Genomic DNA, 16,087 nt, shown 5'->3' with positions numbered 1-16,087 from the left:
ACCAGTGACTAATACATATGTACACACACAAAAATATTAGAGAGGAATTGCCTCTTCCTTCCTCTTTTTTTGTACCCTGGTATCATAAGGAAAAAAAAATTTCAAACAAAACCCACATAATCTCTGCTTTATCAATCAAGCTGTGTAAATTCCCAGTTTTTCTTACGTGATTTAAGGAGTTTATGTCATGATTGGCATCCAAAAGGCTTTTTACTACCGGTAGATTATTACTGATAACTGCTAAATGGAGAGGGGAATTCTTCTGCTGTGGAGGGAAAATAATAAATTGTTATACTTGGGTATGTTATTAAAAGTTCATGCAAACCAGAAAGAGGTTCTTATTGAAGCCCACCCCTTGCAAAGGTGACATGCTCCAGCAGAGGTTCAAGACTGCAGAAAACACACCTGGATGTGTGGAGTTGTACCAGAGGTGGTAGCCTGCTCCTGCAACACCCACAAGAAGAGGATAAACAAATACAGCTGAGAAGACTGGAAATGCTGACTGCATTGGGTGTGCATCAGTGTGCCACCACTTAGGAATGCCACAAGGCACTCCTCTTTAGTGTTCCTACCTGAGATATGCTGCTATCCTGACAACAGAGAGATTAGGGTGATGTTCCTACCCCCCCAGAAAAGTGGCTTTGCCCTTTGTTGAATAGCCTGGAGACAGACTCATTATGTATTTGGTAAACAGATGTCAAAACTTACCTTCCAGGAACAAACCCTTGTCACATGTTGCTGCTGGAAATGCTCCTCATACTAAACTGACTTGCTGTCATATTTATAAAATATGACAAATTACAGCTAGTAAGAAATTCAGAGGTTTTATCTGAGTGGTTATTTATTAAAATAACCAGGGCACAGATGCAACACCAGTCAAAATCCACACTAGATTGGTAAGATCACTTTGTATGTTGAACCTGTGACTGATCAGTTTCTTGTAAAATACAGCTAAAGAATAATTCCCTACCAATACCATTCATGGGTGCCAGGCACCAGTTCAGTGTCTTTATAAAACACAGCCATTTCTTCAGGGCTACAGAAAAATAAAGCAAGCTCTTATATAACATTGTGCTGGAAATATTTTCAAAATGTAAGTTACAATTTTATGAGTTGCTTCTGCTATTGAGGACAAGCAGTGCAACAACTGCCCAACCTTTAAAATATTTCAAGCACATCACAAATTGTTATTCCTTGATAGCTTTCTGCAAGAGGCCAGTGATCATGGCATAAGTCATGAAGTCCAGATTCTATTTTCATCCTGTACTGTAGAAGAGGAAAATAATTTCCTATTCATAGAAAATCTCAAATATCTGTACTATCTAAACTGAGAGGATTTGGATAATGTAAATACCTCTTCCTTTTTAAATCACAAGGAATGTTGGCATGCAGATTTTGAAGGCAATGAGGGTGCATTTACCTGCAGAGGGTGAAAGCACTGAAGTGTTTATTTACATTCTGGTTATCCTTTGCCCATAGCATTACTACTAGCATTACATTACTACTGCTAAATTCAAGCAGGGTGCTTTGCTCCCCTTCTCCAAGTGCCTGGCCCTTGGCTTAACCTGGCCACGTCTACTCTGCACTGCACCAGCCTGCTCAGGCACTCAGCAACAGGACCTTGTCTCTATTGGTCTGTGTGTGTTGCCAAACTACATCTAGAAACCAAATAATAATGTGTATAGGAAAAAATTCAAGGAACTACTCAATCTCATTCAGCTGTCTGAATTCCCAAGGAAACACAGGACAGGCTGAGCAGCAGCAGAAGAGTTATTCTGATAAACACTGACCTCGGGTTTAGGAATCAGGTCAATATTCTTATCAATAAGGAAAGTAACCAAGGATAGATGTCCATTCTGAATTGCAACCTGCAAAGCACTGGTATTGTTCTGAAAGAAATTTGATACATAGAAAAACTTACATTTTTATTGCTGCAAAAAAGAACAGTACTAAAGAGAGGTATAAATATAGGGTAATCTTGCATTAAAATTTGTGTTCGTATCCCCTCCACCAATAAAACCCTTTGATAAAATCATACAAAATGAAGTGGATCAGCAATTAGTATGATGTTTTTGTAAACAGTGAAGGAAATTCCCATTTTTACTATATCACAACACACATACTAAAGAACACCAGTATCCCATAGCACCATTCAACTTCTCTTAAGAAAGAGACAGATCAGCATCATCATCATCTATACTGTGCTGTGGACAACGATGCCAGCATGTCTCCTAGTCTGTTAGACCTTTACCAAGCAAGTGCAGTTATATTAAGCAATCAATCCATAGAATAGTTAATAAATAAATAGAAAAATAAATATAAATTAATAGGAAATAAATTTTTAAAAATTAATAGAAAACATCTTAGAAAATAATTCTGCTTAAACAAACAAGTTCTCATTCTGCTGTAATCATAAACTTCATGCAGCAGGCTAGCCAAGGCCATTCAGCAGATATGACTTGGACCGAAGTTCAGGAACCAGATGTAGATAAAAAGTTTGTCATCAGATCAGTCACATACACTGCCAAAAAGGAGGATTTTCAGTTATCCTAGTTGATTACATTTTCTAGTCATATGTGGTACTAGTGGGCATAGAGGAAATAAAAAGCTCCACTACAGTACCCCATCAAATAAATCTAATGCTATTTTTCTTCCATATCGGTTTTATTCTGTTAGTACTCTCCACATTCCCCATTCTATTTTTTTTCCCAGTTTCATAAAAAAAAAGCAGAGCAAATATCCTTAGTTAATAAGGTCCTTTCCACAGTCTAGTATATCCCACTAGGAGAGATACTGTGTACATACCTGAGTTATAACATTGATGTCACTCCCTGCCTCCAGTAAGAGTTCAGCACATTTTTCATGACCTCCTTCAACAGCCAAGTAAAATGGAGTTTCTTCATTCTAGACCAAAAGAGACAAAATGTCTGTTCCAATTTATGACATGAGACAATGAGACTGAGACACAAAACACATCTGGTAGGCTCCATTGGGCTCATCCAGCTCAATAGGAGAGGAGAGATGGACCCAAGAGAACACAACCTGAATGGTCCCAAGTTACCTCTTGAATGACATGGCAACTCACCAACAGTTAAGTGACAGATGATGTTTATCTGGACAGATGTACAGTAAGGTTTACAATACAGAAAACTATTTCATAAGCATTAATCATGCTCTTTTCAAAGAAGACTGCTAGCAAGAGGCACAGACAGAAAGGTGGTGGGCAGCAATTGTTGCCATTCAACAGTTGAATTTTTGCCATTCAACACCAGGCAACACCACTAGCACGTTAGTACATACAGTGCATTTCAGTTTCTGTCAGTACACTGCCATGGATTTCTGACAAATTCGGAACCCCAAGTGCCAGTTATAAGAAGAACTTTTAGCAGAAATAATCCTGTTTCATATTTATTTCAAATCTTTTCACACTGAAAGAGTCTCCATGTCTCCACAGCAAGTCTCTAAAATAGGTTACATCAGCTACACAATGATCTAATCCCTGTTTCTCAACACCTAACATACACAAAGGTTTAATGAAAGTTACTCTGGTGTTTCAACAATCACAAAAGAATCAGTAAATCCTAATTTTTCTTTGCTTAAAATCCTGACATTATTCTGGTATACTGAATATATTTTAGTACTTTGCTCATGCTATGGAAAGAGAGATCTGTTCATATCCAGATCAGAACATCTCCAGCTGGACAGGAAGGTCACCCCACTAGCCATGCCAAGACAGGAGCACAAGCAGTACAAGATTTGTGTGCAGATTCTTAGACAAGACATTCTTAGACAAGCCTTGGAAAGATGAGGGCTCCATATTTCAAAGAGGCTCCTGTGCCTCACAACTGAAAACAGCAGAGAAGTTGGATAAGAGAGAACTTCTCAACTCATCAATCTGTTGCTGATAAAGGAAGAAGAGGGCCTTGGACATTTTGCCTACTGGCCCAGCAGAGCAAATCATCAGCCACATGGCAGGTTCCCACAGTGGGCATTCAACAAAGGAAACTACCTTGCCAGTTTGTTCCAGCTGCCCCACAAAAGAAACAGAAGAGACACGAACCCTTGCAAAGCAAGAACACCGAGATGAGCAGTTAGTGTACATTTCCTTCCTCCACTCCTTGTTTAAGCCTTAAAATGAAGCTCATGAGTGCATTAACTCAGGGATACAACATTCTCAGCTAATATGCAACCAACAAATATGCTGGCTGAGCTCACCAACACCAGCCCGGGAAAGCAAATTGGGTAGGTAGTGTCTGCAGCCAGCTTTGTGCATGCAACTGAGTTCAGATGAACAAGATACAAATCTGAGACCCCTTTGCTGAGGTGCATGTGATGGTATGTGCCTGGCATGCAAGTCAAACTGGCTCAATGAATAGGCTGAAAAGTACCAGAAATGTTAAAAGTGGGATGTTAAAAGGAATGGGATCACGTGGCTAAAAATGCTGGATGACAGAAAACAAGGGAGGTTAAGGCCTTTCCTCTGTTTTCTTCCACCAGTAGTTATGCAAGGGCTTGCCAAATGCAGCGGAGAATATGTGTAAGGAATAGATGACAGAGGAAGAGATATTGAAGGAGTTAATGGAGGTTAATTATTTATTATAATGGAGGTTAATAATTGGACAAGGAACAAGGAAACAGGATGCAAATTTACTAGGAAACCAGCAAGACTAATGAAGTGTCCTCAGTGCCACTTCTCTTCCTTTCAAATTTGATTTTTTAGAAAACTTTTCAAATCTCTAACTTTATTTCTTTCAACAGTTTCAGCCTACTTACCTGATTGAGGTCATTTATTTCCTCCCACTGTTCAAGCAGAATTTCTACAACTTCACTGTGACCATTTTTGGCTGCTAAATGCAGTGCTGTATTTCCCTCCTTGAAATTAAGATGTCAAATAATATATTTTAAAACCCAGAATAAAGTAAAGACATTAACTAAAACCAACAAAAAGCTCCACACAGCATGTTCCAAGATTCGATCTAATCTGAAAAGGGCCTTTTCCCATGTATGCAGACGTGACATTGCTGATCTAGTTGGTTGTCTGAAAACTTCATTGTATACCCGCAAAAATTCTAACTCCTGACAAGCGAATCAAGCTGAAACTTCAGGTATTGGTTCCCACAAGGATGGGAACTACACTGAGCCCCAGAGACCACTGATTTAAAGATTAAAAAAGCCTAGGTCAGCGTATAGAAATTTGTCATGGCTTTGATATCAACATTGCAATCTTTGATATCAACTTTGCAATCTTTGATCTCTGTCACCATCAGTGCAATTTCTCTCCAGCAAATTAAGAAACACCGAACAGAAACAAAAGCAAAACCAAAACACCACACCACCAAGCAAATAAAAACAAAGAACAACTTCAGGAAGAGCAGCGGTTTTGAACTCAAAGAAAATGCTAGCATACGAAATAATATAAAAATGGCTAAAAAAATTAGGAGAAGAATTCTAACCCTCAGAAAAATGAGAGTCCAGAACAGTTTTTCATTCACAGCATTGAGTGGGAAGAAGCAGGAATCCTTTTTAAGACCAATGGTTACAGTGTGATTTGGTTTAGTGACCTAAGAGATGAGTTTCTGTCCTGGCTAATTTGCAGGACCACAGCATTTACTTCCTGGTGCTGTTTACACTTTTAACCTGCTACATGTCTGGGACAATACTATCTTTCAACCTCTGCTGATAAACTGCTTAGCACAGCAGAGCTCTGGGTGCACTGAAGTTTTTAAACTGTTACCAGAATACTAAAAAAACCAACATCACTTCCCAAGCATGCACTTATGTCGTTCTGTAAAAGCAGTGTCTGACAATTTCACAATTTTTAATGTATTTGTCCTTCAAATGCCTCTGATGCAGAGAAATAGTAACTTGCTCATTCCAGAAATAGTCAAGTAAGAAAAAATAAGTTTATGAGCAGACTTTGAAAATTACTAAGATACCTTAAAATATAGTGTCAAAGAAAACTCAATCAGATTGAAGTGTTAAGGTGCCTCTGAAAAAGAATTCAGAGGTGTTTGTTTGCAACCTGAAGTATTTAAACACCTTTGAAAAATTGGTCAGGCAGTGACACACAGACACAGGCAAACAGAGTGCAACACTGGGAAATACAATCTCCCAGAACAGAGGCTGACACCCTTACCACCAGGCTTTCCCACGTCTCTCAACATACAGGCATATGCTAGTCTTGCTTTGCATGAATTATGAATGTATATGGAAAAGTCTCCTGGCAATCATCCCACTGTCTTCCCTTCATCACTAAAAAATCATCATCCTTTTATGTTTGTTGGTCACATATATCACTACCAGCACTGTAGCATCCATGCAACATATTCAGATATTTTGATTGTATAATAACTACAGTGAAATAAAATAATCTTTTGTAAGCACATTTGTAGTTGTACTTCCGTGAAAAATAAACATTTACCTTATCTTTTTCAGATGTAAATAGCTTCAAAGCAATCAAATTGTTTATCATGTCAACATGGCCTTTTTCACAGGCCAGAAGAAATGGCTTTCTACCCTTCTAGAAAACAATTATGGAAAGGAACATGGTGTTACAGAAAGTAGAAATACTTTACTTCTAGTTATTGGATATATGGCATGCATATGTGTATGTGTATCCTACATTAAAATTTACATATTATATGGCTAAGGAGATTAACACAATAGTCAATAAATAGAAGAAGAGAAGTAATTAATAAATATACTTAGTGAAAATAAACAGATTATACATCTTGCATATCTTGAATAAAATAAATAAGAACTGTTTAGAAATGGTAAAAAAGTGGAAAATACACTCAAAATCTTTTAATCCTATTTTTTCTCAGTCTGAAAATATTTATCAAAATAACTGTGTCATTAATGCTCAGAAACAGGAAAATTGCAAAATCAGAAAATTGCAAAGAAATGGCAAGATTTATTTCCATGGGTTAACTTGTTTGATCCAAATTCTGCAAACACAGACCAAAACTGACATATCTCAGAAGTTCCATCCAGGAGGCCTGAATTTAGCACTGTACATTGTATAGGGGTTTTGGTGGTATTGAAACTAACAAAAACTCTTCAAACCATTTACAAACTCAACTGCAGAAAGTTATATTGACACAAAACCATACCACTGTTCAGACACGAAGGCATATAACCAGCTAGTTAAAATGGCTTAATATCATGCCTTATAGTAACCTACAGAAATGCCTAGGAAAAAAAATGTATGCACCTAATAGAGAGTTTTGACACAACCTCAGCAAAGAGAAGGTGCTTCCTCACCTTTTCTTTCCCAAGGCCTGAAACTTCAAAGGTATGCTTTGTTAAATTAACTTTGTTTTGTCAGACTGGTCATGTGTAAAAAGAATTCAGAATTTTGCACTCTTGGGTCAATGAAATTCAAGAAACTCAGAAAAAAAATACGGGAGATTTGTTCTTTTGGTGCCAGGTCTCACAAGAACAAGTTTTCCTCATGTAAAGATAAAATATCTGACTTAGCTACGTAACGTTTCAAAGCAAGATCCCAACATTGTTGGAATTAAAAATAAAAACACAGAAAACCTGATGAGGACAAGGCACGGTTGGAGAGTCAGTGCTCCTCTGTAGGATGGCTGCAAATAGTTCTGTGTTCTACCTTGATGAAACATGGCCATGTTGGCCATAACTCGCAGGTTTTGGTAAGGGCAGGGGTCTGTGAAGATGAGCTGTGTGGGAAATGTCAGAGGCTGCCCTGTGCTGCACACAGCCATTTCCAGCTGGCTCCACAGTGGACCAAACTGAGTCACACTGTCCCACAACGTGCCAACACTCAACCCATCATAGAACCATGCCTCTGTGAAAATGTGTTTAAGAATGGCTGGACACTAATGTGGCACGGAGGATGCACAAGGGGAGATACAGCAGGAGACACAAGAAGATGCAAGGGAGGAGACAGAGCGGGAGATACACCCACAAGGTGACTCCAGCCCATGGAAGAAGCTTTCTGGAGCAGAGGAAAATGGTAAGAAACAAAGAGCAGGAGAAAAGGAATCCACTGTGGACTGAATCCAACCTCTTCTGCCTCCCATTGCCTCACCATGACTGAGCACCACTTGCAGCAAAAGCAAGGACAGCAGAGGAGAGGGTGTCTGCAGTCCAACTGAAACGGGCAAAGAGGGAAAAGAGGTGTTGCTCCTAAATGCTTTTCTGGCTGTTTCTTCTACCTGTTTCTCAGTATCCAAGTCAGTAATTAAAAGTATATTTAATTGTCAATAAATTAAAATTCATTGAAATTCCCCAAGTCAAGATTGTTTCCCCCAAAACAAAAGCCTCGTGACATCAAAGAAATAAACAGAAACACACTGTACCCCATCAGGTTTGTTCAAGTCATTCAGATGAAGATCTTGGAGGAAATAATCAACTATTTTAATGCTGTTGCTCTGAGCTGCAAAGTGCAGAACATTCATTCCTTCCTGAAAAATGGTAAATCAGTCAGTAAGTGATTTTTTTCCAACATAAACATGTTTAGGATTGGTAAAAATTTGTCATCAACAAACCTCATTCTTAGCTTTTTGATCAGCACCTGCTTTAACTAATTTTCGCATTATATCCAGATTTCCAGTCCAAGCTGCGAGATGAACCACTGTCAGGCCATGCTTCAAATAAAATGACAAAGGCAGAAATTACCACCAAAATACCTCAAGTGAAATTTCTTTAAATCTTTTTGATTGATTCAGTGTATTAGTAGGTTCCAATGTGGAGGCTTTTAGAAGAGCAGTATTAACACTTGACAATGTGGGTGGGATTAATCTCACTTAAATTAAGCTAAATGGAATAGAGCAAGACCTAGCTAAATGTTTGACCTCTTCTTGACAGAAGGTCTGGCATCCCTAGAGAAGGACTGATCCCATTTTAAGATGGGGGGATTAAGTCCTACCAGGAAATTATTTTCTCTCTCCAGAAACCATCAAGATAGATAGTCTTGGGTGTGGCGGATGACGTTTCAGGTGATAATATGTAATGACTACATTTCCATGAGTCACCATAACTTTCCATTTAGGCCCCTTTTAAGGTTCTCTTCTCTCAAATTCTGTAAAACCTTTTTCTCTTATAGGAGAAAAAAACCCCTTTTTTTAATATCTTAAAAAATATATGACTAGCTCTACTCTATGCTGGTGCAGCCTCACCTTGAGTGCTGCGGGCAGTTTTGAGTGCCACAATAAAAGGATATAAAGCTATTGGAGAGTGCCCAAAGGAGAGTCACAAGGATGGTGAAGGGCCTTGAGGGGAAGGATGAGGAGCAGCTGAGGTCACTTGGTCTGTTCAGCCTGGAGAAAAGGAGACTGAGGGGAGACCTCATTGTAGTTACAACTTCCTCTTGAGGGGAAGAGGAGGGGCAGCCACTGCTCTGGCAGGACCAGAGGGAATGGCATGGACCTGTGTAAGGGGAGGTTTAGGTTGGATATTAGAATACCTCCTCATATACCATGTGCTGTACTTCTAATCATTCTAGAGGCTCTGCATGGGACCCACTCCAGCTTATCGATGTCTTTCCTGATTTTGCAGAAATTGAAGTGGAAAACAATGGAGGGAACATGTACTCAGTATGCAGGCAATAAGATAAATCTGGGCTTGGGCAAAATTTGTGGCTGTGGCCCAGAAGTCTGACCTGTAAAACCTTCCAAGCTATGAACAGCTGGACACCAGTCACAAGCAATGCCCATTAGGCATCCATCCTGGGAATGATATTTAACATCTCCATTAATGACCTGAATTATGGGCAAAATGTACCTGCAGCTAATTTATAGATGATATGAAATTGTGAGGAATAGCTGATAGACTGTACTGGTGTGCTACCATCCAGGGAAACCTTGACAGGCTGGAGAAATGGCCTGGCAAGGACATAACAAAATTCAACAGGGGGAAATGCAAAGTCCTGTACCTGAGGAGGAGCAAACCCAGGCAGCAGTACTAACTGGGGCCAGCTGCCTAGAAAGCAGTTTGACAGAGGAAGTCCTGGGGCTCCTGGTGCATACTAGGTTGAACTGAGTCAGCAGTGTGCTCCTGGAGCAGATATGGCAAATAATATCCTTGGCTGTATTAGACAAAGCACTGCCACCTGGCCAAGGGAGGTGCTTTATGCTCACTCAGGTATTCAAGTTAGACAAAACTTTGGGCAATGTGTTTTTCATCTAAAAATGCTTTTTTCATATAAATATGTCCAGTTCTAAGAAAAACAGGAGGTTTTTAGTGCAAGCTCTTGATTTCGAACAATTGGGAGCACAAGAAAAATACCTACATTTACTGTTCCCCAAAGGTGTTCCTATACATGTGAATCACAACAAGCCAGCTTACCTGATCTGCCATGTCAAGTCTAGCTTTGTGATGAAGAAGAAAATCCACCACGGACACATGGCCTCCCGCAACAGCAAAATGGAATGCTGTGCGCTTCAGCTGGAATAAGCAAAGCTTTGTTTGTCAGGTCTGTAATACACTTCTTTTCCCTGTGCAGGTGATCAGAATTTTGGAATTCTATGATTATTACCAAATGTACCTTTTAATACATACTATTTCATATTTCTCCTTCAACACTCACACTTGGTCTTTATCTACATATTTTGTTTTGTTTCCTTGGATAGAATTTAGGTATTGATCTTAGAGAATTCTTGTAAAAACAGGATGATTTTGTTAGTATACATAGTATTGTTGCTTCATCAAAATGTCAAAGTGGAATTAAGTAGTAAAACACTGCATAGAGGAGATGCATGCACTAAAAGGAGCACCCTTGTTTATTATTTTATTGCATGGTATGATTTGAATAGCTGAGGGCTATATGTACATAATTAGATTGGCTTTTGGTATCCTCCTTCCTTTTGATTAAACCTCTGCAATGCAAGACGAGATTTCTCCCTCACTCAGTGTTAGTCACGTTCCCAGACTGAGTCATCATCTACGTAAATGAAAGCTACCACCTTGCAAACAGTGAGTAATTTTACAGAGGCGAATGGGCTCAGTGCTTCTCAGGAAGAATTCCATAAAGTAATTAGTGGTATATATTTTAAAGGGATTTGTTAAATTGAATCAAACTGTATTGGAGAGAGTTTTGCTTTCAATTAAAGTGGACATAACTAGGTTTAACATAAGTCACTGACGGTTTCCATACAAAGATGTCTAAGAGATTTAACCAACTAATTTTAAAAGTCAGTTTGGATCTGTTTTCTTAGCTTCTCTGCAGATCACCTGACTTTTAAATGTATAAATTTAAATTTACAGCTATAGGTATCAAAAGGATAAAAAGGTGGGATTTATGATGTGTATTGACGTCAGAAAAAAGCCTCTTATACAGAAAGAGTACTGTCAAAAAGCTCACCTTCTGACAGCTTTCTTATTTGGCTTGAGAGTACAGGGGCAGGAATGATCAACATTAGCAAAAAGAATGGCTTTGCCAGCATAAGCTACATCCCTATTAGGACAATCAATCAAAGCACAACACCTCTGAAGTTATGCTAGTAACTCTTTCATACTATAGGTCTAGTTTAAGGATGACAGAGTAAAGTTTCAAACTACTGGACTGAAAATGTGTTTAGTTTAACTTCCTGAATTCTGGAAAGCAAGAAGGAAGAAAGAACTATTTTTAAGTGACTTTTCAGAGCATAATGTAATTGATACTCTCAGTATTCAAGAGGAGTGTACTCAGAAGAAATGTTTGTCTCCTTGTCTGTTTCACAAACAAATCAAGGAATGCATCATACTATCTTCTAAATTCCCCAGTGGATGAAAATGCATGTGGGCATGGGAAGCAAATTTTTTCAGAACCCAGAATTAAGTAACATTGGATACTCACGGGTGGATGATTTATATGTAGCCACTGAGAACACACTGTTATGCAAAACTCCCAGATTAATATCATGACTGCTCCGTTGCTGTTGAACTACCTCTCATGTGGAACACAGTGCTGTATTTAGCTACTGTGAAGTATACATCCTCAGATTTTAGGCATAGTGTTGAAGTCAGCATAAGAAATACATTTTCGTTTATCCAGGGTAATATGAACTCTGAGCTCAGGCTGGAGCCAGAGGACATTGTAGAATGCTCCCATGGTTCCATGCAAACCAAAGAGTAATACTTCTCTCTAGAAATTTGTAATGCTAGCAGCATTAATCCATTCTTGAAGTGACTGTGGGGTGAGGTCATCCCACTCAGAAAGATTGAGAACTTGAGAAATTAGTCACCAAAGAGTTCTGAGGAAATACTAGAGCAGGGGCACAATTGAGAAGTCCTTAGTTCCCAGTGTGATACCCTGACTACTGGCTAAATGCAGAAACCTGAGAGTTATGTTGCACAAGTCCTAATGTCCATAATGTCCGCATGAAATGATTCTTTGTCAGGTCCTAGAGGGCACTTCTGCAGCATCGCCACCTTGCAGCTGAGGGGGCCTGCTGGCATGCTGGCATTCCACCACACAACCCCAAGGAGTCACCCTTCATATCAGTGATGTGTCAGGCATTTCATACTCACAGTATCTACAGCATTTATATTAACATTCTTTTTAAACAGCTTTTCCATGGTATCCAGATTGTTCATTTTAGCAGCATACTGAAATTCTCTCTCATCTGGCAACACTGTGGAAAAACATGATAAAAAAATGTATTATTAAAAAAGTAGCCATAACCAACATAAAGGATAATGATAGTGGTTTTACTTTCTGTTATTTGTAGTGATTTAATGTTATGAGAATTACTTGTTTCTCATCATCAAAGTGTTTCATGACTACATTTTTCTCCTTTAGAGAGATATCTGGCTGATATTTCTAGTTTCAGCTTTTAAGTGCAACTAAAGGGAGACTTTTCACAACATGGATTACCAGAGTTCGCACTCACAGGAACAGTTTATGAAGCTCTTACTATCTGAGTCCCAAATTATTGCATAGGCATAGCAGTGAATGGTACAAACTGCAGCATTTATTTCCTATTCTTTGAGAAATTGCTCTGTTTTAAACAGAACACACCACTGAAACACAAAATATGTAAAGCAGGAAAAACAAATCAAACCAACAAAGCCCAACCAAATAGGGAGTTTTACATAGGAAAGACAGAAAGACAGAAAGACAGACAGAAAGAAAGAAAGAAGGAAAGAAGGAAAGAAGGAAAGAAGGAAAGAAGGAAAGAAGGAAAGAAGGAAGTGTCTACTTGAACACAAAATTTGGCCACAATGTGACATTTGCTTTTAAACTGAGACCTTCCTTTAATGTCTCAATCCAAAAATTAACATCTGTTTGGTCAGTTAAAGCAGCTGCAAAGCATATTCAGTAACTTTGAAAAGTAAAATTCCAAAGTCTGATAAGTGGTTTAGCTGGAGGTCAGAATATTTTTCATGTTTCTACCACAACATGTAATTATTCACTTGGAAGAAAATAGCAGAGCAGTTAAATCAGTTGCAAACATGTTAGTAGACACTTTTAATCCCACTGCATCTCACACTTAAAATATAATTAGTTAGATATCTTCTGTCTAGAACATTTTGGGCTGAAGGCCACTTGTCCAATGATATCACCAGGGAGACAGTATTCTGTTGGACCAGGAACTACAGCAATTATCTATTCCTTAGAGCCCTCTCAGGAAAGTTCATCCTACCATATTACACCTAATAAGAACACAGCTTGAGGCCATATGACTGCAGAGCATACTAAGGAAGATCAGGATAGCATTCACTTAATTGTATGTTACCTGTGGCTTAATTGTATGTTACCTGCATTTTGTATGTTACCTGTGGCTATAATCTCAGGGAGAATAATCACATCTTTACTGTACAAAATGAATCAGAAATTAAACCGGATACTTGCAAAGGTGTTGCCAGTTTTCCTATGAAATTATCAAAGTGCCTCAAACAAAACAAGCATCCTTCCAAACTTCTCTGGAAAACACAGAATATGTGTTGTTTGTATTACAACATGGGGGCACAAGGAAATTTTTTTAAAAAATGAAAAAAAGCATTTGCAAATAAAAATGCATCTCTGGCATCTGTGACAAGGAGCATTGCTGACAGTAAAATCGTCATGATGAACAGTGTTCTTTGAAGAATAAGTGTCTCACTTCTAGTTTTCATAGTCATTACCCTAAGGAAGTATCCAACCGAGCTTTCTACTAACTTGATTTCAAAGTCAGGTAAACCAGTGGCCAAAGGATACCTCAAGGCAAATTTATGGCAAACATGGAAAAAAACGTACAGTACTAATTAGCTGCAATTAATTACAACTAGACCACATTCGTTCCTGCTGCCTGCTGTATCTTACATGAGAATGCAAAGATAAATGCATCTCAAGACAATCAGGAACAATCCCAAGACTTTACTCAATACTGCCTTCAATAAACAAGATAAAATGATTTTTCTTTACTGTATATACATCAGCAAGGATAGTTTCATAGTTCTGACAAAGAATTAATAAGTGATCTTTTCTCTCCTGTCCAGAAGCCATAAATTGTCCACGGGCTGTTAAATAGACCTTTTGTTCTGTGCATTATGTTTCTTAATAATCTCTCTCTCTTCATACTTCTTAGTAATTCAGGAGTTAAGGACCATGACAATAAAGACCATGACCCTGATTTGTTGCCCAAACTTTTGATGCCTCTGCAAAATTTTTTTTTCATGGATGAAATTACAGGAGTACAGAGCAGTCAGACTACAGATTTATGGAAGCCTACCAAGCAGGGATCTCCAGAATTTGGCACTCCTCCTATCACTAGCAATTACTCTATTTTCAAGTAACAGCAGCAATCACCTTTCTATGTGTGACTGTCAGGATTTTTAGGGGGTATTTTCTTTGGTGCCATACAAGATGTCTGGCTTATATCATAACTACATGTTGCTATTATAACAATTAAATGGTTATATCCAGTTTTTCTTTCGAACTAACTGAAATTAGTACTTTGTTTCCTTTCCTGATACAGTTGGTTTCCTTTGTAGAGAACCCTGCTGGCAGTATATCAGACATCCCAAGATTTTTCATCTTTTGGAAGAGCAAGGAAGTAATTAAAAGTGCAGAAAAGTAAATTGTTTTGTTGACCTCAAAACAAAAAGTGAGGTACCTTCAATCTTTTCCTTTTCTCTTATTTATGTCTTACTTTAGAGGCTCATTCTGTCTTTCAGGACTACCACAAATAAGGATGATTTTCAATGAACTAAAAAAATGCAGCTGAGGTTTCATTACTTATAGGACAGTGAAAATCCCTGCATGTGTGTGTCCCTACCTCCCTGCTCTGTTTTTAAATTCCTGTTGTCATGTCCATAAGATAAAATCCACAATTATCTTAAAAAGTACATGGGAAAAAACCCCAGAATTTGAATTGGCTGAAGACATCCAAGGAGGTAAAATACAAAACATCAACAATATTTGGATTCAAATAGCAATAAAAATATTTTTACCCTGTTGTTTCTAAAAATGAAATAATATATTTAATGATCTGGCAACATTTTCAGTGTTTTCTCTAGGTTTTCTTCTTATGGGAAATAAAATTACTAGAGCAATGTAGGTGTCCTGCTAAGTTACTAGGATTTTTTCTAAAATAGTAATTTTCTGTTTCAAAGAAGTCATGGGAAAAACTACGTATTGAATATAATGGTGATATTTCATTAGTTATTTTTCTTTTCTGCCCTCTTTGCCAGCCTGGGAGCAAGAACCACAGCCCAATATAATGGCTCCTGGTTGTCATGCTGTGATCACAGGACTGGGGCGAAGCAGGGTTTGGCAACTACCGCTTAGTTTCCACAAATCACCTGTTTTCACTAACTGCAGCTCATGCCAGAGCAGTCTGCTCTTTCACAGACTGGTTTGCAGGTTGAAGGCTGGAGACCCCATCGCTGGGTTTTGTTTCTGAGTGCAAGGTCCTTTGATTTCTGTGTGCCTCCCAAAATGGGGGCCCAGATTGGCTGTGAAACTGGTGGCAGATGCTCAGCTCCAGGGACGTGACTAATACCAGCGAACCCTCTCAGAGCAGTTCAGAAGTGAAGCTAAAGCAGGGTAGAGGGCAATTTGAGGGACTTGCCCTTGGGAACACAACACCCCAAAACCCAGCTCCCAATCCCACATCCATACGTTTGCTGATGTCTTTTACTACATGTACAACAGCTC

The 16,087-nt window shown here is 38.6% G+C and overlaps 1 protein-coding gene across 9 annotated transcripts in view; it reads right to left on the bottom strand.

Annotated features, from left to right (window-relative positions):
- Positions 1-16,087, bottom strand: part of ANKDD1B (ankyrin repeat and death domain containing 1B) — a 31,495-nt gene that overhangs the window by 12,028 nt on the left and 3,380 nt on the right. For 3 of the 9 annotated variants that reach the window (XM_010392765.4, XM_010392767.4, XM_010392762.4), the window contains 9 exons: positions 12,478-12,581; positions 10,315-10,413; positions 8,517-8,615; positions 8,328-8,432; positions 6,422-6,520; positions 4,774-4,872; positions 2,806-2,904; positions 1,791-1,889; positions 167-265 (listed from right to left, as the gene is read on the bottom strand). In XM_010392765.4, the coding sequence (XP_010391067.2) occupies positions 167-265; positions 1,791-1,889; positions 2,806-2,904; positions 4,774-4,872; positions 6,422-6,520; positions 8,328-8,432; positions 8,517-8,615; positions 10,315-10,413; positions 12,478-12,543 (864 nt within the window). In that variant the 5' untranslated portion in view covers positions 12,544-12,581. Of the gene's footprint in view, positions 1-166; positions 266-1,790; positions 1,890-2,805; positions 2,905-4,773; positions 4,873-6,421; positions 6,521-8,327; positions 8,433-8,516; positions 8,616-10,314; positions 10,464-12,477; positions 12,582-16,087 lie in introns of those variants that run through there. The other 6 variants (XM_019282031.3, XM_010392764.4, XM_019282034.3 and 3 more) reach the window with 6 other exon arrangements.

This window comes from Corvus cornix, chromosome Z (genome assembly GCF_000738735.6).
Source record: "Corvus cornix cornix isolate S_Up_H32 chromosome Z, ASM73873v5, whole genome shotgun sequence".
In the NCBI taxonomy this organism is placed as follows: domain Eukaryota; kingdom Metazoa; phylum Chordata; class Aves; order Passeriformes; family Corvidae; genus Corvus; species Corvus cornix.
This window is presented reverse-complemented; position numbering and strand designations above follow the sequence as displayed.